At 32.6% G+C, this 24,500-nt stretch overlaps 1 protein-coding gene across 2 annotated transcripts; it reads left to right on the forward strand.

Moving 5' to 3' along the window:
- The first annotated feature begins 1,040 nt into the window (after positions 1–1,040).
- LOC117932325 (acetyl-coenzyme A carboxylase carboxyl transferase subunit alpha, chloroplastic-like) lies at positions 1,041–9,887 on the forward strand. 2 transcript variants are annotated; one of them, XM_034853531.1, is made up of 12 exons: positions 1,041–1,163; positions 1,393–1,595; positions 2,787–3,236; positions 4,061–4,135; positions 4,668–4,781; positions 4,876–5,036; positions 5,438–5,552; positions 5,649–5,803; positions 7,136–7,187; positions 7,267–7,335; positions 8,046–8,123; positions 8,591–9,887. In XM_034853531.1, exons 3-12 carry the CDS (start codon positions 2,853–2,855, stop codon positions 9,584–9,586), a joined length of 2,199 nt encoding a protein of 732 aa, XP_034709422.1. In that variant the 5' UTR covers positions 1,041–1,163; positions 1,393–1,595; positions 2,787–2,852; the 3' UTR covers positions 9,587–9,887. The 2 variants fall into 2 exon arrangements, with proteins under 2 accessions (XP_034709422.1, XP_034709421.1); XM_034853530.1 differs by lacking the exon at positions 1,393–1,595.
- Positions 9,888–24,500: the final 14,613 nt, after the last annotated feature.

Below are 24,500 nucleotides of genomic sequence, written 5' to 3' on the forward strand. Positions count from 1 at the left end.
CGTTAGATTTTTCCTATAGGGTTTTTTACTAACAAGGTTTTAATGAGGCATATTCCTTCAATGTTGTGGACATCCAAGGAGGAGTGTTATAATTGAAGTAATAAATGCCACCGCATTAATGTTAATTAAGTATTATTTATGACTTCCATTAATACTTATTAATGGAAACCATTAATGTTATTTATGAGTTTCATTAATATTCATTAATGAGGATATTAATAGAAGCCATTTGAAAAGCCTAAAAGGGTTTCCCATCTCTTGTAATATACATCCTGAGTAAAAGAAAGAAATTCTCTTCCTCTCATTCTCTCTCCCTCTTTCTTTCATTCTCTCAACTCTCTTCTCTGATTTCTTCTTCCCTATTATATATCAAAGTAAGATATATTTCATCTCTATTACTTTGATTTGCATTGTATTTGTCTTTATTTTACAACAAATATCAATTTTTTATGAAAAATAAGGCGTGTTAAAAATAAATTCTCAAAGAATAATTTTTTTTCCTTAAAAATTTATTAAAAGTGTTTTATAAGTAAGAAAAATTACTTTTTCTGTACAAGAGAGAACTATTTTCCGGAAAGACTGTGTTCCAAACAGGCCCTAAGTATTCATTATTCCTTATTTTATATATATGAGCACATGTCACGTGAGAATCTCACTGAATCCTTCGTCATTTCCCACTGAAAACACTAGGATAAGACCTGATTCCTCTTCTACCTGTTTCCAAACACCCATCCTTATGGATAGAGAAGCTTGTAGCCTGTTAGCACAGTCACTACACTCAAGACTCAATCCACCACGTGTACTGTGGGCCCTACTGGACCCTTTTATTCTGGTCGGAGTTATCTTCTAATGTGACCAATCAGCCTCTCTTCAGGATCACCACTCTCAATTGGGTCAATTCCACTCTCATCCTCCACCGCGTGCCTTACATTCTCCAATCACAACCGTCCGCCCCACTTACTTTAACATAAGCCTCCCTGTTACTCGGACGTGCATGAGAAATAAGAAAAACTAAAACAGCTGTTTTTTGTTTTTTGAAAACACTTTTTCTGCTGCAGCGAAATCTCAGCCGTTGGTTCTTTAAGCCTACTTCTCGCTTGTTTTATTTGCTCATTTTCAGACGATCTCTCACTTCTGAAGCTCAGAAATACCCTAATTCCGAGGTATTGTTCTCCTTTTTCAGCTTCCATACCCGTCTGGTTGGTTGCAGAGAAAGTTGAGGAAAAGAGTATTTTGAACCTTGTGCTTCATGTTGCTTTGAATTTTTTTACTCATCAATGCATTTTCTTTTCTTTTTCGCGCATTTTCTTTGTAAAGAAAGGTGCTTTGCTTAGTTTTTAGTATTTCTGATCGCAACATTGTACAGCGAGGGTTGTTGATTTTTGCTTTCAGATGTTCAAAATTTCCGATTTTTCGTTCAAGAAAAGCGTATCTTATTCTTCGCCTTTTTCCGTTTCTTTACCCTCTGTGGCGGAGAAAGTTGAGGAAAAGTGAAGGAAAAGAGAATTATGAACATTGGGCTTCATGTCGTTTTGAATTGTTTCAGTCATTGGCGGATTTTCTTTTCTTTTCGCGCCTTCTCCTAGCAAACAAAGGTGCTTTACTTAGTTTTTAATATTTCTGATCCCAACATTGACAGCGAGGGTTGTTGAATTTTTTCCTTCTGACGTTAAAGATTTTGAATTTTCTTTCAAGAAAAGCTTACCTGCCTTTCTAAAATTGAATTCAGTAGACTATGGTCGTTGATATAGTGAAAATGTTCTTTTAAGCTTATGTTCTGCAGTAAGTTTGTGACTGATGAATTATTGGTGATTAATGTTTATGATAAGAACTTGAATAGGTTATTCAGGAAGTTTGAGTCCATTGGCGTTGTTATGAGATTATTATGTTAAAAGTTTCACTTCACTGGAAAATTATCTGATTTGAAATGCTTTTGTTTAGCTCTTTACCCGGGAATGCTGGTTTAATTACTCTTTTATTTGGCTTATGCAATTCTGAGGGGATAATTGGGCATCCCTTGGGAATTGATTTGTACACTCTGTTTCATATAAAATTTTGTACGCAAATCCATTATCATGAATGGGGCTATTTCAGAAATTTTCAACTATCCTTTCTGTGACATTAAGGTTTTCTGACAGAGGTCTTTCAAGAAAGTATGGAAGTGATTTTATACCATTGATTGTGGTGATAGCTTCACTTTGTGTAATGGCTCCATTTTTTCATTGTGTTTTATCTTCAAATGCTGCTTTTATTGATTTTTTAAGACTGTCTTATGAAGTTTGCTTTATTTTCTTTTTGACAAGTTGACAAACAAATAGATTGTTGAAAATCGAATTCTTCGGGTTTTGGCAAATAAGTTATATATTTTTTTCCTTTCCTTTTTTAAATTTAATTTTATCTGCTAAGAGAATATTTGACTTTAATGATCAGTTCAGCCAATACTTAGCTACATGAACTGAGCTGCCTAATTTGTCAAGTAATGCAGTTCTTTCTTTAAGTTTACAAGTTTGGTTGTCCTCCTCTGTCGTATAATGGCAAATTGTTATATGGAATTTGAATTCAGGGATTTGAATAGGGGTCTGTTGCATACCAAATTCACTGTTTAAGAAGACTTTATAAATTGAATTTGGATTATGGGAACACCAGTGGATGGTTTTTCGAAATTCAGATCTCAAATCCAAGGCTAGTGTGTAAACACATTAGTGGTGTTGATTTAAGCCTGTATATGAAATTTGAAATCTGTTTACAGCTTTCTCTAAAGTGTTTCTTGGTGGGTATAAATGCAGGGATGCAGCACTTGAATCATTGACTTGTGGAATTTTGAGTTTCTATGTAGTGGTTTGATCACAAAAATGACTACGCTGTCCTTAATAAGTAGAAACTGTGGAAGTCAAGGAGGAAACAGTGATTGGGCCATTGAATCTGGATTGGAAACACGTATTCACAAAGACTTTTTTGCTGGTGGTTTGCTTATAGGTTCAGTCAGGAGGCTAAATGGAGTATGGTTGAAGAATTTGGGGAGCCCTAGGATTGAAAGTAGGAACAGGTTTCACGTCGTTGCAAAAATTCGAAAAGGGAAGAAGCATGATTACCCCTGGCCTGATGATATTGATCCAAATCTCTCTAGTGGACACTTAAGTTACCTGTCTTACTTCAAGCCTCTGAAAGAGAAGCCTAAACCAGTGACACTTGCTTTTGAGAAACCACTGGTCGATCTTGAGAAAAAGATTGTTGAGGTGTGCTGCTTTTGATATTACTGATCATCATTTATTACATCATACCTGGTGATAACAGCTACAGTTTAGAAATACATTTGACAATGCTTCATGATCTTGAAGAAGCCATGTAACAATATAAGTACAACTATAGACTTGTGTTGCACAGCCTTAAATTATAATATGTATGTATCTTTCAAGTTTCAACCTCAAGGTTTCTAATGATTTATTTTATGTTGAAGTTCTCAAAATGCCTTAAAAATTTTGTTCTTAGATGAAGTTGGGAAGTAGCAATATCAAATTCTAGTCACTGAGAGAGTCTGAGCTTTTGCGAGAGGAAAAAGAAAAAATGAAAAGACTAAAACCACTGAAAGCTTAAAAACCTTAAGGAAAGGAAGAGAGAGCCTAAAAATAATTATTATCAATCTAGATTGCCAAAAAGGGAGGAAAGAAAAGAAAGATTTAAGAAATTTTCGATAAATGATAAAATATTTGAAGCATGCTCTTACTATAAACAGTTGATGCAACATCTGGATATTTTAAGTTATATTTCATATACCATTCATGCAGTAATAATGCTGTACATATTAAGATATGCCATCTTGGATGCAATGCTATACATATTAAGCATTTAGTGTTGAGGAATCATAAGATAGAACATGATAATCATTTTACTCATCTGATAATATTAACATAACTTGAAATGTGGCTGCAGCTGATTGTCCATTTGTTGCTGTTGTATGACACTTCTTATTTCCCTTGAAATGATGATTGCCATTAAATGATTTGGTGTTGAACTTCCATTGTAAGGTTTTCTGTTGCTCAGTCTAGCATTTTTCTGACAGGTGCGTAGAATGGCTGATGAAACTGGTCTGGATTTTAGTGATCAAATTAGTTCTCTGGAAAGCAAGTATCAGCAGGTATTTCTGAAAGGCGTCATCTTTTATTTTTTTCTTGGTTTTAGAAAGCTCGAATGATCTATAGATTACTTGGTACTTGAGTCCGTTGATGTATCAGCTGGCTTAGCAATCAAAGTCCTCATTCTTCTTTCATAATACCATAAATATATTGGTACTTTAATTACAAGAAAAAAAATACTAATCTAAGACATTTGTTTGAAAATGTTTTTTCGGGCACCTCTTAAACCTTTGAATTCCTTTAAAAAATCATCCATACTAACATTGTAGTGGCCATAGATCCACTAAAACAAAAAAATCTAAAGGGTGGTTTTGGGTAAATACAGAACTGTTGCATGCTCCTGATGAAACCCATATGCCATTAGAATTTCATTGATTCTGCCAACCATACACTTTTGAGGCTATAAACGTGTTTACTGGGCTTGTATCTATTGTTAAGACTCCTCCCATGCAACAACACCTGTTTTTCTTTGTCATCAATATAAATTATAATAATGTTCATGTATTCAGACTCTATAACTCTCTTAATGTCCAGGCTCTGAAGGATTTATATGCACACTTGACACCCATTCAACGCCTGACTATTGCTCGACATCCCAACAGACCGACAGTTCTTGATCATATATTAAATATCACGGACAAGGACAAGGTATTTACCTTTTTCTGCATCATTTGTCCTTTTTTTTTTAATTAGTAACTCCTATATGAAGTACAATTTCTTACATGCTTTTTGTATCTTAAAGTGGGTGGAACTCCATGGAGATCGTGCAGGCTACGATGATCCAGCCATCGTGACTGGTATTGGGAGTATAGATGGTAAAAGCTTCATGTTCATAGGCCATCAGAAAGGACGAAATACAAAGGAGAACATTGAACGCAACTTTGCAATGCCAACTCCTCATGGGTAAGTTTCAAGGATCCCCAAATGGGGATCTAGAATATTTAGGTTATGAATGTGGGTTAGGTTTCATCAATTTTAACTGCAATTTTATTCAAATGTGAGTTTAAAATTTAATATGATAATCGGGGCTGCTCCTGCTTTTGAATTTCTTTGAATGTTTTATGCCAAGTTGGCCTTTTTATTTTCTAGGTTTGAGGATTTGTACTCTGTGTTGCCTAGTGCTTTACATGGTACTTAAAAGTGCAGCATTAATTCATGTATAAGGGATTCAACCATAAAGTTTAATTAATTAATTTGTTAAAAATTTTCTGAAAATAATTATGGTCTTTTGGCATTATGTATGTATTTATTTTAAAAGGAATAACCATGTTAATGGAAAGGATCAATTTTAATACACCATACAGATATCGGAAAGCTCTGCGGATGATGAAATACGCTGATCATCATGGGTTTCCCATTATAACATTTATTGACACACCGGGGGCTTTTGCTGATCTCAAATCTGAGGAACTTGGTCAGGTGTATATTCAAGTTCTTTCTTTATCTTGCAGCTTATGGCATCTTAAAGACACCTTGGTCTTGCATTAACATGTTGGTCTGTTTTAATGTATGCAGGGGGAAGCAATAGCCCAAAACCTCAGGACTATGTTTAGCCTGAAGGTTCCAATTATATCAGTTGTGACTGGTGAAGGTGGTTCAGGTGGAGCTCTTGCCATTGGCTGTGCCAATAAACTATTTATGCTAGAGAATTCTGCCTTCTACGTTGCAAGGTGATTTCTGGTCCTCTCTAAGCATACTCTTTTTTTTTTTTTTAGCGACTGGTTAAAAAAATCATATTGTTAACAAAAATGAAAATAAAAGGTTTTTCTACTTTGCCAATCTCATAACAGAATTAAGCAATTAGTTCCCCTTTCTTGGCGAGGCTTTGTCTATCCCATAACAGAATTGAGTAATTGGTTCCCCTTTATGGGGAGGCTTATGAAACAGCTTATAGAGATTATGTTAAAATGCCATGAAATGATCCTTTGGTGAAAAATTTCTGCTTATAAACCAAATAGGAGTTGAAGCCACTGGTTTCCTTTGCTTCAGAGATTTCTACTCAAGGTTGGGCTATAGGATTAGGCACAACCAGGCTTGGACTATGACTTGCCTTTCCACTTATGGCAACTTAGAATACAGGACTGGTAGGATAAAAATATTCCAGTAGAGAGATATGGGATTTACATGGATGAAGACACTATGCACAAGCAGATTAGCCCCTTGTACAACTAAAACTTCCATTCTTTATTGGCATAAATTATAAAAAGGTTTTGTGGATTGATAAACTCATTCTAAGGAATGATATCATCAGGCCAATTTTTAAGGAGTAGGTAACATATAAAGGAACCATATTACATCTTCAATTGCCAAGTTGAGAAGTACATCTTCACCCACGTGTGTGGCCTGTTAACTTCCATGTCAACTCTGATGTGGTTTACTTCTCTTTTATCACTGGAAAATAAATTTTCAAGATCAAATGTTTAATTTATTATCAATGCTTCCCAACATCTGGATTGGCATTTGAAAGCTTAAAACAATTTGATCATATATCTTGTGTCTAGGCATTAATTATGTAATCTCTCATGCCATGTTTCTACTTCATAATTATGCAATCAGATAGACTAGTGTTTCTTCTTCTTCTTCTTCTTTTTCTAATTACCAAAGGGTCTTGTCCCCTGTATGTTTAATTGGATCAATGAGCAAACTTTCACTCTATTCTCTTTAATGGGGTCTAGTAGAAGAACATGCACACATTTCAGTTGTATGAAATTAGCATCGGTCATAATCTTATTCTAGAGTCTTTAGTATTTCACAATTTCGTTTCTTTTGATTTACAGTTTCAATAGGATATTAAATTAGGCACTGGAAACTTTACAAGTATTTTTTTTTTTTCTAGGTCAATTCAAATTTTGTTCACAAAATTGAAAGGAATATATGAGTTCCTTATTCTCAAACATTCATCTTTCTCATTGGTCTTAGACTCTTGCTTTGTTGCTTTTGCTTGTGAAATTTAGGCCATGATTTTTGTCAAATTTGTTTCTCATTGCTTTTCCTGTGATCAGTCCTGAGGCATGTGCTGCAATATTGTGGAAGTCTGCCCAAGCAGCTCCTAAGGTACTAGATTGATAAAATAGTTAGGATTTTGGGGTGTGATTTATCTTCATTAATAAAATTTAGTTGTAAACTTGTACAGGCGGCTGAAAAACTGAGGATAACAGCACAAGAACATTACAGGCTCAGAATTGCAGATGGTGTTATTCCCGTAAGCACTTAGGTCAATTGTCATGTTTCCCGTTTTCCTGTAACTCAGTTGCTCATAAGTCTTTAAAATGATTATTGGAGTTCTTCAACAGTTTGGGTTAGAAAGGCTGTTAAAAGATTTCAAGTTGGTTTCTTTTTCATCCTCAGCAACCATAATGCAGCTGTGATATTCTTAAGCCTTTCTGTCTAGTGTAGATGTAGTCATCTCTAAAACTTCAGAAAGGACGTCTGTTATTTGATTCTTGGTTGACTACATGTTCATTTGTCATATTATAAGTGAGTTCCTATCCGAAGAAGTAATTGGGATGTATTAACATCCCACCCGAGAAAAAAAATTTGCCTGGCCAAATGCAGTAATGAAGGAAATATTTACCTCACTAAGGCAGTTTAGGCAGGCGCTTTCATCTCTTTTATTGCAAGATCCATATTTTTGTTATTGGGGCCATGTTTGACAATTTGTCTGTTTGTTGCATACTTATGAATAACTGGGACAAATCAAATTTTTGCCAATGGAGGAGCAAATGAAAATCCTAATTCTTTGCTTGTTTCAGAATTTAACCTAGTGGTTGTCCACACGTTCGTTTTTACCATTTCTTTTGTTCATTGAGCTATGATAAGAGGTAAATTCTGCTGGGTGTGTATGAGCACAGATGTTTTTCGTTCTTTTGAACTTTCAGTTTGGGTAGATTGATATGTTGTCTTTACTTGTAGGAACCTCTTGGTGGTGCACATGCCGATCCTGTCTGGACATCTCAACAGATCAAGCTTGCCATCACCCAGGCCATGGAGGTAGGCAATTCTCCAACTGAATAACAGTATAACTAATTTTACTTTGCTGAAAGCTGCGGGAACTACAAACTCAAACACGTGCACACCGTAAGCACATACAAGAAATTGAGTGATGACCTAAAGCCAAATCCTTAACCAACTTGGATCCAAGCATGCCATAATCTCCTATTGGGCCTACAGCATGTGAAAGTGAAGCCTGTGTGGTCCAACTGTATTATACTAAAATCATGTGATCGATTGGATCAATTTAATTCAGGAACAACTCTTGAAAGGTCATCATATATTAACTCAATTTGGTAAATCTGCTTGTGAGTCACTAAATGATATTCTACTGAAGCAAAAGCTTGAAAATGATCTTTCTGCAGCTCTATTTTCCTATTTCAGCCTGTGTGCTTTAATCTGTTTTGGCTCCTGCTTGATTATTTACCATTTAGTTATTACTAATAGCGATACTAAAATGAAACCAGGAGTTGGGAAAGATGGATACAGAAGAGTTGATCCGTCACCGAATGCTCAAATACCGGCCAATTGGAGGTTTCCAAGAAGGCATCCCAGTGGACCCAGAAAGGAAAAGAAACATGAAGTTATCTGACTTGAATGCTGCAGAGGCTGGTGATATAGAGTCGGAGCTTGAGGAGCTAAAGAAGAAAATTCTAGAGGCAGAGGGACCATCTGAGCCAATTACAAGTCAAACAATTAAGAAACTTGAGGAAGATGTAGATCAGGAGATTACTAATGCATTCATCTCCATGGGATTGCAGGAGAAGCTTGAATCACTTCAGTTGGAGTTATCTAAAGCTCCTGATGTCCCTAACAATCAAACTCTCAACTGGGCATTGAAGGAGAAGGTGGATAGGATAATGCAAGAATTTGATCATAATTTGACACGGCCTGGTGCCTATCTTGGGTTAAAGCAAAAGCTGGAAATGCTAAACATGGCGCACAGGCTCATTGAGCACAAAGAAAAAGCCGAGAAACTAAAAGCAGAGATTAATCAGAAAGTTCCTGCAGAGGTAAAAGCAAAGATGGAAGTTTTAAAGGAAGCACAGCAGAAGTTATCAAAAGGAGATCCATTTGACAAGGATTTAGTAGAGGAAGTAGAAAAGGCCAAAAATGAGCTGAAAGAGGTTCTGAAGTCGGCCAACTTGGAGATCATCGGCATGACCAAGAGAAATGTTCCCCCTCCACCTCCAGATTTGGCAGAAAACATTGCGAAGGTGAATGAGGAGATTGGTAAGGAAATTGAAAGAGCCATAAATGTAACTGGTCTTAATGGGAAAATTGAAGAGTTGAAAGCAGAGGTAGCAAAAGGGTCCAGTTCAGAAACAGTAGAAAAATTGAAAGCAGAGATCCAGGAGCAAATCACTGCTGTTATGGATGTAACCACCTTAAAAGAAAAGTTTGAGAATCTAAACGTTGACTTGGCCTCACATGCAGGAACAGCTGATAATGGCAGGCTCTGAGATTTAAAGCTTGCTTACGAGTCAGGGAGAGTAATAAGGTACAAACCATATACAATATTGCCTTTGAACAACTGTATGGTGATCTGTGGTGTTTTATCGTTTTTTTCCCATTTGCAATCGCGTCCTGTATTTTAATACATGCATTTTTGGTAGTTTATGTTTTATTTTTTTGCATGATGGGGTAAATGAAATGAGGTTTTGGTATGCTGTAAGGTTGTAATAATGGAGGGAGTCTAATGAATTGAACTTTTTGATTGAATCTTAAGAGGCCTGGTTAGCTTGTTTAGCTATTGGGAAATAATCATGTTCTTCTGGTGTTTAGGGTCTCTGCCTGGGAAAGTCTTCAAAAAGGTTTTTGAGAATAGATAAAACATTAACAATACCTTTTTTGTTTTATTCTCTGTAAAAGCGCTGGACATGTATATATAATGGAAAAGTTGCTGAAGTATCCTTTCTATTTTCATTTGTTTTATAGAATGCTCTACAAAAACATGTTAAAATTATTCTATAGAGTAGAAATTTTAAATCAACAATAATTTCTAACGACCTTTCAAATTATTCTCATTTTTGAAAGGGAAAAAATAGACATTAATAGAAAGATTTTGTTGATAAACAAAAAAAGTTTGAACCGAGTTGCAGAGCATCCAAGAAATTCCGCTTAGATTGCTTCACGAATAAGGGTAATATAGGGCCTGTTTGGTTGCTGTTTTTGAAAACTGTTCTGGAAAACAGTTTTTGAGAATAGTTTTTAAGAACAGTTTTTGGTGTTTTTTTAAAAAAAATTGTGTTTGGGAACTGAATTTTAAAAAACAGTTTTTGTTCTCAAAAACAAAAAAACATGTTTGGTTGAGTTAATAAAAAAAAAATTTAGAACAAATAAAACAAAAAACACGTTTAAAAGATTTTTTTTTTCTTTTCTAATTAATAAAATATTTTTTTCAAGTAATTTTATATTATAAATTTATAAATATTTTTTAGATATATAGTTCATTTAAATTAAAAAAATTATTTATTTTATTAATTTTAAAATAAAAATAATTTTTATATTTTTTTAAAATAAATCAAACATAATAAAAATCATTTTTATTAATATTTTTTTTATTTAATCTTTAACTTTATGAAAAATTATAGCATATTCTTAAGTTGAGATAAACTTGTTATCGTGATTTGTTAAGTTTTTTTTTATCTCTTCTCTCAAAATAATGAAATGGCCTTTTTTCACTCGGGCATCAAGAAGCCCTTTTCTGAAGTTGCCCTCCAGACGAGAGAAACCCTAAAAAGGCCCTATTTTCCTCTGCCACTCTCAATCCTCCCAGGTACTAATCTAATCTTGTTATTTATTTTTATTTTTCTGCAACCCCGTTTGATTCCCAAGAAAATCCATGCCCGTTCAATTTCTGGGAAAATTCATCCTCGTTTGATTTCCGAGAAAATCCATGCAAAACCCCAAGGAAAACCAAAAAAATTGCTTTTCTTTTGCTCCCTGTGTTTTCTGGATCCGTTTTAGGGATCTCTTTGCTATTGTACCAAAATGGAAAGAAACGGGAAGAAAAAAAAAAAAACACGGAGAACAGATTGTTTTTTTTTTGTTTAATTTTGTTCTGTAAACAGTAAAAAAACGGGGAAAACAACATTTTGTTGTTCTCTAAACAGTGCCATTTTGAGAACACGGGGAACAACAAAAACAAAAACTACTCTCTCAACCAAACGAGTTTTTGGTGTTTTTTGTTTTCAAGAACAGAAAACAGTTCTTGAAAACACTAAACAAACAGGCCCATAACTTTTTATTTATTTATTTGCTTTTCCCTTTTAAAGAAGAAGCAAAAAAAGTAAAAGAAAACACTTCTATTTATTTATCCAATATTAAATTGTAAAGCATTCACAAGCTTCATTGCTTCACATCCACGTTATTCCATTTACATTATGTGTACAAAGGCGATACAAAAATATAAAAAGAAAATAGGAGAGAGAGAAAAAAATGGTGGGGAAGAGAGTTAAAATCTGTAGCTGATTCATTTTATATTTTTCTTTTAGGCTTTATTTGAAAAAATGGAAGAAAATAAAATAAAAATTTAAAGAAAATGGAAAGCAAATTTAAACTTAATAAAATTTTATGTGTGCTAAAAATTTAAGAAAAATAAAAAATGAGTTTATACTCAATTTTTTTTTAATTTTCAAATTTACTTAATTTATTTATCTTTATATTTTTCTTTTAAGATTTATTTGAAAAAAATGGAAGAAAAGAAAATTTAAGGAAAAAAAAAATTAAGCTCAATAAAAGTTTATTTTGTGTTCTTTTCAAATCTACTTATATTATTATTATTATTATTATTATTATTTATACAAAGAATGATAAATTTATTTTTAAATAAAGCGAATAAAAACCTAATTCAAAACTTGGTATCAAAGTAAAGAGATATGGATTCGCGTTAAAAGAGAGATTATTGAGGTGTTATCTCTCTTTAATTATTTGCCTTTTGTCCTGGAAGCCTACTGGCATTCGAATCTCTCCACTACCTTTTTCTTTTTCCCTTTTCTTCCTTGATGATCGTCTCCTGAAGCAACCTCGTCTCTTTTATATACAGCAATTGAGGTTAGATGAAGAACAGCAGCTAAAGGAATGGCAACTGAAAGCAGTAGTGTTATCATTTTCCTACAGAAGTTGGGCAACTTGGTTTTACAAGTAGCTTGTGGATTTGTACTAGTTGTGGGCATGGGTGGCCTCGGCAACACAACTCTCGGCAAGAAAGTACGCCGTCAGAGGTACGTGAAGCAACACTATCTCGGGGGTACAGAATCAGAGAGCTTCCAAAGTGGATTGCCACTTCTGTTTTCACTTTCATTAAGAATGGTGAGAATGAGTTGGGGAAGAGGTTTCCGTTCTTCTGGGAGGGAAACAAGTGTTTAGTAGTGCTAGATGATGTATGGAAGTTTGAGGTTCGGGGTGTGTTAAAGCTCATATTTTGCCGAATCAAATAAGAGCAGAGTGCTGATCACTACTCGCAATCATCTAGATGGAACGGAGAGTTGGGAGCTCTTTCTCAAAAAGACTAACAAAATGTGAAGTCTGCCTCTCCCAGGAATGGTAGTAGGAGGCCTTCTATCAAGAAAAGAAAAGAAGAGATCTCATCATGAGAGAAAGTATTTAAAATCATGGATGGCAGAGGAGTTCATACAAAGAGGGGAGAAGAAACCATGGAGGATGGTGCCAGAGATTAATTACTTAAAAGAGTTGATTTGCAGAACTATGATTTAAGTGGGAAACAAGAGTTCATCAGAGTGGTGCGATAGTCTGAAAAAGTTTCGTACTGGATCTGTTGAGATTGAAAAAACTTGAGGGACTAGAGCTTAGTTCCTTGCATCTTGAATTTGTTTGAGAGATTGATAAGATTGGGACAAAGATCAGTCTCATCACATTCATAGGATACGATTTTAACCTTTTGATTTTGAAACTCATGGTTTCCATCTTTTTATGTAAGCCTCAAGTGTGTTTGCCTAAAAAAAAGGCAAAGAAAAAGAAAAAGAAAAATTATTTTCTCTTTTGTGCTATATATATAAATACTAGTCATTGTTGTATATGACTTCATGATTGATAATAAATTTATTATTTTTATTCCCAATTAGAACTTCTTAATTATACTGTACCGTTGCAAATACCATTAAATTTGGGCTTATCCTTCATTTAAATAAGCTGTTTTGAAAAATTCGAAAAAATGTCTAGGCTTACAAGGGTTGCAACTTACGTGGATTGGGGTTAGGTTTGAATTCAGTCTGAATTTAAAAATATTTGAGTAAACTAAACACAATCCAATCTTGAATTGGATGTGCTCAACCCAATATCTTATTTTCAAAATTAGGTTGATACCATATATGTCAAAATCAAGTTGGGCAAAGTTGGGTATTCTTAAACTCCCCTACAATATTTTTTTGAACAATTTTTTCTATATGTTTATATCAAAATTTAATTAATAAATAATAATAAATAATTAAAAATATATTTATATATATTTCTAAAGAATGAAGTAGTTTATATATAATTATAAATTGATTTTTTTTTAAATTTCAAATTACATAAAATAAATATTTGTATAAAATAATATAAATTATAAAAATATTAAATTGGATTCAAGTTAGATTTGGATCACCTTAACTCAATTCAAATTAAGTTTAGGTTGACAAAATTCAAACAAAATAAAAACTAAAAATATTATAAATAATTGTTCCAAGACAAGTTTTGATGCCTTGATCAATTAAGGTCCTCATGTATTTATAAGTATCTAAGGAACTTTATGGAACCTTAGAGGTTCCTTATAAATCAAGAATTCTTTATAAGTATTTACATGATGTCCGTGAAACTTTCTAAAACTTTAAAATACTCCACTCCTTTCTCATGTCTTCCATCTCTTATGCGGAGATGTGTGATTGTTTCTAGCCTTCTCCAAAATTTGTCACGTTCTTCCACCAATGGTTAAGTGTGGGTTGATGGAATTAGAAGAGTTGATTGTGGAGGAAGGACCAATGCCTAGACTTAAAAGTTGAAGAGTGTCCTCGAATGAGAAGCCTTCCTCAAGGGTTGTCTAAAAATCTAGAGCAACTGAAGCTCCTCTCTATGTCCCATGAACTTATTGAAGAGGTTAGAAGGAGAGAGAACATGACTATGATTTAAGTCTCATCTTCTCCCGCTCAATGCCACACATGCCCATCTTAAGGCTGGACACTACTTATGTTGCTGGACTTGGAAAGAGAATTGGAGATCATTTTTTTCACTTCTTTTTTACTTTTACTAGATTTTGTTTGTGTCATAATTTGTGTGAGAGTGGTCTTTTCCTCTCAAATTTCTGCAATTGAATAGGTTGTGAAGGATTAATATTTGATTGTATGATGTGAATAAATTTACTGATTCTATTGGGTGAGTGTTTTTACAAATCATCATCATACTCCTTTCTATTCTACTGCACTTTCAACAATATTGTATCTTTTTTCCCTTAATTTCTGAATTATATTTATAGCTTTTCCTATTGATTTGTTTGTTTACTTTTCTATCTTCAAATTGATAAATGGTAGTTTTTTCATTCATTTTTTTATTTGTTCATGTACAGAGTATATATATAGAGGGTAATCACCATTCTAAGAATGGGAAAGAATGATACAAGGAAAGAATGATATAAGGAAAGAATAACTAATATCCTAATATCTCAACTTTCCTAATATCTAAACATTCCTAATATCTCAACACTGAATGATATAAGGAAAGAATAATATAAGGAAAGCATTCTTAATATCTCAACACTCCCCCTCAAGTTGGTGCATAGATGTCACACATGCCCAACTTGTCTAAAAATTTTGAGAACACTTGACTTAAGACAACTTTGGTGAGAATATCGGTCAATTGATCTTCTGATCGAATCTTAGGCAATTCTACAATCTTATCATTCAACTTTTCCTTAATGAAGAATCTATCCACCTCGACATGCTTTGTACGATCATGTTGTATTGGATTATGAGCAATGTCACATGCGGTTTTATTATCATAAAACAATCGGATTGGTTGCCTAGATAGGTAACCTAAATCCTGCAAGAGGAGTCTTAGCCATAATGCCTCACAAAGTCCTAGAGCCATACCTCTAAATTCCGCTTCTACACTTGAACGAGCGACGACATTCTGTTTCTTACTTTTCCATGTCACAAGATTACCACCTACAAAGGTAAAGTAACCAGATGTAGATCGCCTATCATCCACTGCACGGCCCAATCAACATCAGTATATACTTCTATACTTCTATACTTTGATGATCAACATTTTTAGCGAACAAAATTCCCTTCCCAGGAGCATTCTTCAAATACCTCAAAATACGCATGACTGCATTCATATGTTGCTTTCCAGGATTATGCATGTATTGACTCACTACACTCAATGCATAAACAAGATCTGGTCTTGTATGAGCTAAGTACATTAATCTCCCCACAAGTCTCTGGTATCTTCCCTTATCGGTTGATACTTGATTAGACTCAACACACAATTTCAGACCTTCTTCTATTGGTGTATTAACAGGTTGACATCCCGACATTCTAGTCTCCTATAAAAGATCTAAGACATACTTTCTTTGAGACAGAAAAATTCCTTCACTTGATCGAGAAACTTCAATCCCAAGAAAGTATTTCAGAGGACCTAGATCTTTCATTTCAAATTCTCTAGATAGATAATTTTGCAGAGCTTTTCTTTCTTCAGGATCATTTCCTATAACTACCATGTCATCCACATATATGATGAGTGTCGTAATTTTACCATGTTGTTTTTTCAGGAACAAAGTGTGATTTGAGTTACTTTGACGATAGCTAAAAGCTCTCATTGACTTTGTGAACCTTCCAAACCATGATCTCGGGGATTGCTTCAACCTATACAATGACTTCTTCAATTTGCACACCTTTTGACATTGCTTTTCTGACACCATGCATCCTGGTGGAAGATCCATATATATTTCTTCAGATAACTCGCCATGCAGAAAGACATTTTTCACATCAAACTGTTGTAATGGCCAATCCAGGTTTGCAGCTAAAGACAGTAATACTTGAACTGTGTTGATCTTAGCTACAGGTGCAAATGTCTCTGTGTAGTCAATTTCATAAGTTTGAGTGTACCCTTTTGCTACCAGTCTTGCTTTAAATCATTCAATACTACCATCTGCCTTGTATTTCACAGTATAGATCCAACGACACCCAACTAACTTCTTTCCTGGTGGACATTCTACGAGTTCCCATGTTTCATTTTTCTGCAATGATTTCATCTCTTCATTCATGGTTGCTTTCCACCTTGGATCAGCTAAGACTTCCTGCACACTGTTAGGAATAGCTACAGTAGATAATTGATTCACAAATGACTTATTTGATTCAGACAAACGATGGTTAGACACATAGTTGCTCATGAGATATTTGACTTTGGTAGACAATTAAGGTTCGTATGTGGGTTTATGAATACCTCTATTATGACGGTGTGGTAACCGTTTCATGAATGGAACAGGTTCCAAATTAAGAACACCCTCAGCAGACGACAATTGGTTTGGTATTTCAATGAAGACATCTTCGGACCCAAATTGTTTAGATGATTCAATTGTACTGTCTCTCCCCTCTTCTATCACTTCTTCAGCCTTTGGGTGGTCATTACTACTTGGTTCTAGAGTTGTACCACTCATATCCAATTCACCCGTTTCCTGGTTCACTAGTTCAGATTGTCTAGATTCATCCTCCTTAGAAATATGATAATCATAATCGATAGTTTGAATTTCCTTATGGTACTCCCCCTGAAGTTCAGACTCAGATGAAAAATACATCGAATCTTCATGAAACACCACATCCATTGTAATAAACATTCGTCGAGTTGGAGAATGGTAACATTGATATCCCTTTTTGTGCAATGCATATCCAACAAACACACATTGCAATGCACGGGAAGTTAACTTGATGCGTTGGTGTTTGTGTAGATGCACAAATGCCACGCAACCAAAAATATGAGGAGGTAGATTTGTGATGGTTGGGGCAACTACGACATTGGTAAGAGCTTGGAGAGGTGTTGAAGTCAATTGAGCTAAAAGGTACCCGATTGATCAAGTATGCGGCAGATGTGATTGCTTCTCCCCATTAAGATATCAGTATTTTTGCTACTATCAAGGAAGCACGAACAACCTCTAACAAGTGCCGATTTTTCCGTTCAGCGACTCCATTTTGTTGGGGTGTATTGGAACAAGTAGTCTGATGAATGATGCCATGTCCTTCCAAATACTTTTGAAGATCAAAACTCTGATATTCTCCACCATTATCGCTACGCAGAACCCGGACCTTTGCATTATACTGAGTTTCAATCATTTTATGAAAATTTTGAAACAACAAGTTCACTTCATCTTTGGTCTTCATCAAGCATAACCAGGTCATTCTGGTACAATCATCAATAAAAGTAACAAACCAATGTGAGCCACTCAAAGTTGGGACTTTGGATGGGCCCCAAACATTAGAATGTATGACCATAAAAGGAAGCGGACTTTTATTCAAAATTAACGGAAACGAAGCACGATGGCTTTTAGCCAATTCACAAATATCACAACGGAAACTAGAAATATCACTCTTTGCAAACAAACTAGGAAACAATTTTTTTTAAATAACCAAAGGAAGCATGTCCTAGACGTCGATGCCACAACCAAATTTTAGACCTTTTCTTCTCCCCCTCAGATCCATCTGCCATCAAGGCTTGTTGCAACTTATTTGAATCCTTTGACTGCAAGTCCAAGTAATGGAGTTTTCCCCGCTTAATACCACAACCAATCGTCTGTCTTGTTTGGATGTCCTTAATAACACAAAATTCAGGCCAAAAAATGACAATACAAGATAACGCTGCAATGATTTGAGAAACTGACAACATATTGTAATATAAAGATGGAACAACTAAAACAGAATCCAAATTCAAAGTATCAATAAGAGTTAAGGATCCTTCCCCAATGACTGGGGTTATGTTACCATTGGTTGTGAAAACAATTTTTTGTGAGGAAGGTCTAAGGGGTGAAACCTGTCTAGAATCAAAAGTCATATGATCTGTAGCACCAGAATCAATTATCCATGCACTATTAATAAGAGGTGTAGAAGTATTTAAAAACTTACCACCATAATCTGTAGCGGCTACTAATGCAAAGGTTTTCTCAGCAACATTAGCCTTTGTTTTTATTTCGGCAATAGTTGTAGTCGAGGTTTTCTTGGAATCCTTCTTCCGTTGATCACAATTATTATCATTAATAACAAAGTGGTGATAGCCTAAACATGATCTAAAGGTCCATGGTTCGAACCCTCGGTTCCTCATTGTTTTCCTAGTCATACCAAGAGTCGTTGCTTTGAAATTGTGGGATATCCAGACTGGTGGGATCAGTCTTATTGCAGTGAGTGCATTTGAAGGTTGACTTATCAATATTAGGGCTTGTCTTAGGATGGTTGATCGCTGTCGGACTACCATAGCGACAAAATATCCAGGATTTCAGTTTCATGGCTCTGATATCATCTTCAAATTGATAAATGATAGTTTTTTCATTCATTTTTTCATTCGTTCATGTACAGAGTATATATAGAGGGTAATCACCATTCTAAGAATGGGAAAGAATGATACAAGGAAAGAATGATATAAGGAAAGAACAACTAATATCCTAATATCTCAACATTCCTAATATCTCAACTTTTCTAATATCTAAACATTCCTAATATCTCAACACTGAATGATATAAGGAAAGCATTCCTAATATCTCAACATTCTATGCCGTCACCCCACAAGAAACACAACCCAAAGCAAAATCATTAGAGCAATTATAGAATGGTGAAGCGTTCCTAATATCTCAACATTCTATGCCATCACCCCACAAGAAACACAACCCAAAGCAAAATCATTAGAGCAATTATAGAATGGTGAAGGCTTCCAATTCTTAACATCAACATCAATTTTAGTCGCATCTTATCAATATACAAGCACCCAAGTCTGTAACAAGTTCCACATACTTTTAATTTTATATGTAGTTAATAAGCTGAAATTAAGATATCACGTAGGTACCTTTTTGGTTTTTTTTTTTCTTTTTCTTTTTAATATCAAAATAACAGTAAATCTGATATAAGATATAAGAAACTTATTTTTTAAAAAAAATACACAGTGATTTTTAAAAATTATTTAATTGCTACATCAAATGTTAAAAAATTTAAAAAGTATTCTTTAAGAACTTTATTCCTAAAAATATGAATATGTTTTAAAAAATAATAAAGAATTTTAGTTTCCAAATAAAATTTTATTGTGAAAAACAAATGAAACAATTTTCTAAAACAATTCTTATAATTTTAAGCAACATTTTAAAGAATTTTGTTAAACAAGCACTTGCAGGACCTGCATTCGCCTATTTGTTCTCAAAGGGAACTCCCACACAAATCCATGTTTACAAGTTTTGGTAAAAGCGGGTTCCCTATCATTCATGTTAATGGGTAAATTTCTTTCCGCAAATTTTGTTTTATCCTTATTCTTAAATAATAAGACATTAACTAATGTAAATCACTTTTCAACAAATTCCTTTATCTTCTACGGCATCCTTTTGGAATGTTCTGCACCTTAAATAATATACTATTTGAGATACTGGGATTATTTTAGAAAGATTTAACACGATACTTTTGACTATATTTTAAATTAAAGATTTAACAATTATACTTCCCACTATGATTTTTAAAGAATCAAATAGGTGGGGGGTGATGCGGTAACTAAAGGATATGATAAATGGTTACGAAAAATGATTTTTTTATATTTGATTGTCTAATAAAAAATATCAAATGAAATAAAATATAATTAAAACTAATTAGAAATTTATATATTTTTAACTTATTTATTTTTTATATTGATAAATTAAAATAAATGAAATGAATTTAAAATAGTAAATAAAATAATTTATTAATTTTAAATTTATTTGTTATTTTCTTTGGTATTTGTAATTTAATCTTTGCTTTGGAACAGTAGTTTAGGAAGACTTTGTCTTTTAAAAATTTTAATCAAATATAGATATCCTTACTACATTACATTTACTGAAAAATATGAAGTTCTAATGCTTGTTTTTAAAAACCGTTTTGAAGTTAAAAAGAATTTAAAAACAATTTTTTAGTATTTTATAAAATAAAGGTACCAAGCAAGTTGTTTTAAAAAACAAAAATTCAAAAATAAAAAATAACAAATAGAAACTTGTTTTGATAAGTTGCTTTTTTTTAAAAAAAAAAAAAAAATCTATTTTGATTTTGTAAGAACATTGTAAATTAAATTTATATATTATTAATTAAATTTAATACAATTCTTATTAAAAATGAAATTAGTTTTGTAATTAAAAATCAATTACAAAATAAATAATTTTTAGTAAAATATGAATAATAATATTATAATAAAATCATAAATTATATTTTTCATTAAAATATATTATTTTAGTATATGTTAGAAAAATATGAATATTCACATCTTCCTAAAAGCATAATTGTTTTTTGGTTAAAAATGAAAAACAATAATTTAGAAATAATAATTATTTATTAACTATGTTAACATATAAATGAGTTAAATTTCTAAATATATGCACACATTTAATAATCAATTATGGACACAATCTAAAAAGTTTTGATTTAATCAACCATTAATTAGATTGATTTTTGAATTACAAATCATTTTAAAAAATTATTAAATTCATTAAAAGATTTAAATTATTAATTATGTCTAGCTTAATTTAAAATTTATTTACCTAATAAGAAAATTCAGAAAATATTGTTGTGTATTGAATAAACAATACAATCATTATTGATAATGTATTAGTTTTATTCTTTTTTTTTCCCTTTTTTTTGTGGTGATCAAATCTATTTTTTGAGTATCAAAATATTTTTAGAGATTATTAAATTTATTAATAAATTCATTACAAATTATTGCTTGATTTGAGGTTTATCTCTCTAGTTATAAAATTTATAAGAATATAATTATATGCAAAAAAGAAATAATAAAGTCATTGTATACTTATATTAATTGGGTAATTTTGAGTTTGAAATTATTTTTAAAATTTATTAGACTCATCAATGAATCTAACACATTAACACTTGCTTGATTTAGAGTTGATTTATGTAGTGAAAAAAAATCAGAAAATTATGGTCCTAGAAGAGAAATAATCACATCATTTTAAACTATTTTTTATTCATAAATTCTAATATTAATTGGATCATGATTTGATTTTCAACTTATTTCTAAAATTACTTGACTTATTAATATATCCAAGCCATTAAGTTTTATTTTATTTGGAGTTAATTTGACTAGTTAAAAAAATTATAAAAATAATATTACATATAAAGAAGAAACTAACCAAATCATTCAAAATAAATTTTTGTCTAAGCAATAGCTAAATGATGGTGTGTAATATTGGTCAACCACAGATCCCTAGTTACTAGATCTAATCCTCCATGAAAAGTAAGATGACCAATTCAAGGTGAAAAATGGGGTGTTATTTAGTTTCATAATTTTCTAGTACTCATTGAATCGGTATTTTAAGTTTCAAAATATTTTTAAGAATTAATAATTTTATCTATCCAATGTATTTTAATTTGAAATTTATTTGCTTACTAAAAAATCTTAAAGAAGTTGAAGTAAGTTAAAAAATACATTTGTAATTTAAAGGAAGATCATTTTAAAAAATTTAAGTATTGGATCATAGAAAGAGAAAAAAATGATATCATGATAAATTTAATGTGCTTTTTATAACTTTTAAGTATTTTTTTATGTTTTCTTTTTGTTTTAAAAATTGATAAAAACAACTTTTACTTATTTTTTTAAAACTATTTATTTCACTTTGGTTTTAAAAGACTGAAAGAAGATAATAACAATTGAACAATATTATAAATTTTTAAAAATGAATACATTAGTTAATTTGAAAGGATGACAACTCAAGATTTTACAAAGTTATGTCTAGTGTTTCTTAACATGATGTAATAAATTGAGATTCATTTATAAATTTATTTATTTGTGTTTTTCGTTTTCCCTTTATCCCATATGCATTGATTAATTATTTGAGCCTACATATTCATATCTCTTATATTGTACTTGACTTTGGCGCGTTAGGATTTGAATAAATGATATAAGTTATGAGTTCGTTATAAGTAGAGTAGTTATCCATAATCAATTCATAGATTTGGACAATTCAATAGAGATTGTAATGTTCTAATTAGAACCAAAATATGCGCTTCAATAACATATAAATGATATAATTTGTGCAATATAAAAAGATTAAATCATCCAACTTAAGTTAAATTGATACTAAAACCCTAGTTATGGATTTAACTTCTACTTCCAGATTTAAAGGATGAAAAGAATGTTTAATGCAAAAGTTATTCTTAACTAAGGAAGTAGAAGGTGTTAAATATGCATAAATAAGAGACTTTGGACTTGTAAACCATGAAAAGTCCAAAAAAGGTTGAAATGAGTGAGTCATGGGCATGAAATACTAGTAATGAATATTTTGGAGTAAGAAACATGACAAGCAACCATGAGGGAGGTGGTTGGAAGCAAGTATTTGCTATATGTTTTCTTGACCAAAAAATTTATGTTGTTTCCTTTAATATGGCACCCATTAAGACCAACTAATGACTTACACCAAAATAAAAATCTTCTTTTGCATCTTAGTGGGTGTGCACACACACACACATACACATGTATCACTTATGGTCATGGATTTGTTCCTTTGATCTAAATACAATATACTAAAAGTCTAGCATTTTGTTTAGTCTACATTTCTTAGATATGTTTCGGTGTTTTCTTCTTTGTTCTATATGCTTGACTTGGAGATGCATCACACATAAGTGAATTTCTCTTTATGTTCATCAATGCTCTAATAGATAACTTGATATTATTTCTGAAGTGGTCAACATGTTTGTTACACAAGTACCTTGATGTAATATTATCTTTTTTGAAGACTCTACTACAAGTATGCTATATGTTATAAGTGCTCACTCGAAATGTCTACCTATCCCATCCCTTACTTGAATTGCATAAAAAAAACTCAAGGAGATCCAATTGACCACATTACTCTTACGATGTCCTACTCTTTCTTAATGAACTTCACATTTATCCCATTTTTATGGCATATTTTCTCACTACAACTTTGCACTCAACTGCACTTGTGAAGAGTAGCACTACCCTGAACATAGGTTTTACCATATCTGTATCACCCACAAATTAAGGGCACTAAGGCTTATCTCCATTAAAATTCATTTTTACTATCATTATTCTAACTTCTTATACTTGTTGGGATTGAGCCCCTAAAAACAAGACATGATGTAACAGAGTTTGATTTAATTAAGATCTATTACTCAAGGATTTGAGAGGTAATTTTGATAAGTGATAGAACTACTTTGTTAGATAACAAACACCAATTCATAGGGGTTTTGCATACAATGGATAATAAGTCACGGGCTTGACCACTTTGTGTCTCGTTGTAATTTACATAAAGGACTGGATTGCCGTTCACTTTCTGTAGGGGAATGCTAAGTCAATTTCAGAATTTGATTTTGAATGAACCACTACTCCTATGGGTCCCAGAGGTCCCCACTCTGAGTTCATATTCTTTGTTAGTATGATTTATGAGGGTTGAATAAATTTTTAGTTCACTTTTATGCATAAAAACATTTTGGTAATTACCCAAGATTGTACAAGGATAAGTGATTGGTATCTTTGGATTGGGCTAATTGAATAATTAGACCTTGTATGGTTAATTAATCAAATAACAACCTTTTTTGGCTGGATTAATTGGCTTAAGCCCAATAGGAAACTAATAAATGCCCTTTTAGCCAATAAATACCCTTTTAGGGGTAGGTTTTTAAGTCTTGTCATTCTCTCCTTCAATCTAGAGAGTGAACCCTACCCTCCACCTTTGAGATTTCCACAATCTCAATGCCTAGACACAAAGAAGAGTCATCGAGCGGAAGATTATGATGTTTATCAGATCAGTTACGACTTTGGAGTTATCTACATCAATTGGAATCAATTCGAAAACATTTGGATCAAAGGTATATGACTTTCTTCTCTAGAGCTATGTTTTCTATGGTATTTTTTTGTTTTTGAATACCTATTTATCCGTTGTGACAGATTTAGAGAGCATAGGATAGATTTGCTTTTACCTTACGCCATCCACGGTATGAGAACGGAGTAATCCAGAGTTCCCAACAATATTATCATCACAAAAGTTTTTTTCATCCTCCACATCATTCATTCTTATGCTTTCCTCCTCAACTCACTCTCATTTATCTTCTTTGCCTCTTATCCCAACCCACTCTTAATTATCATCCACATAATTATCATATAAGTCATCATTATCACTAATTGGATAGTTATCATCAACAA

Source organism: Vitis riparia, chromosome 15, assembly GCF_004353265.1.
Source record: "Vitis riparia cultivar Riparia Gloire de Montpellier isolate 1030 chromosome 15, EGFV_Vit.rip_1.0, whole genome shotgun sequence".
NCBI lineage: Eukaryota > Viridiplantae > Streptophyta > Magnoliopsida > Vitales > Vitaceae > Vitis > Vitis riparia.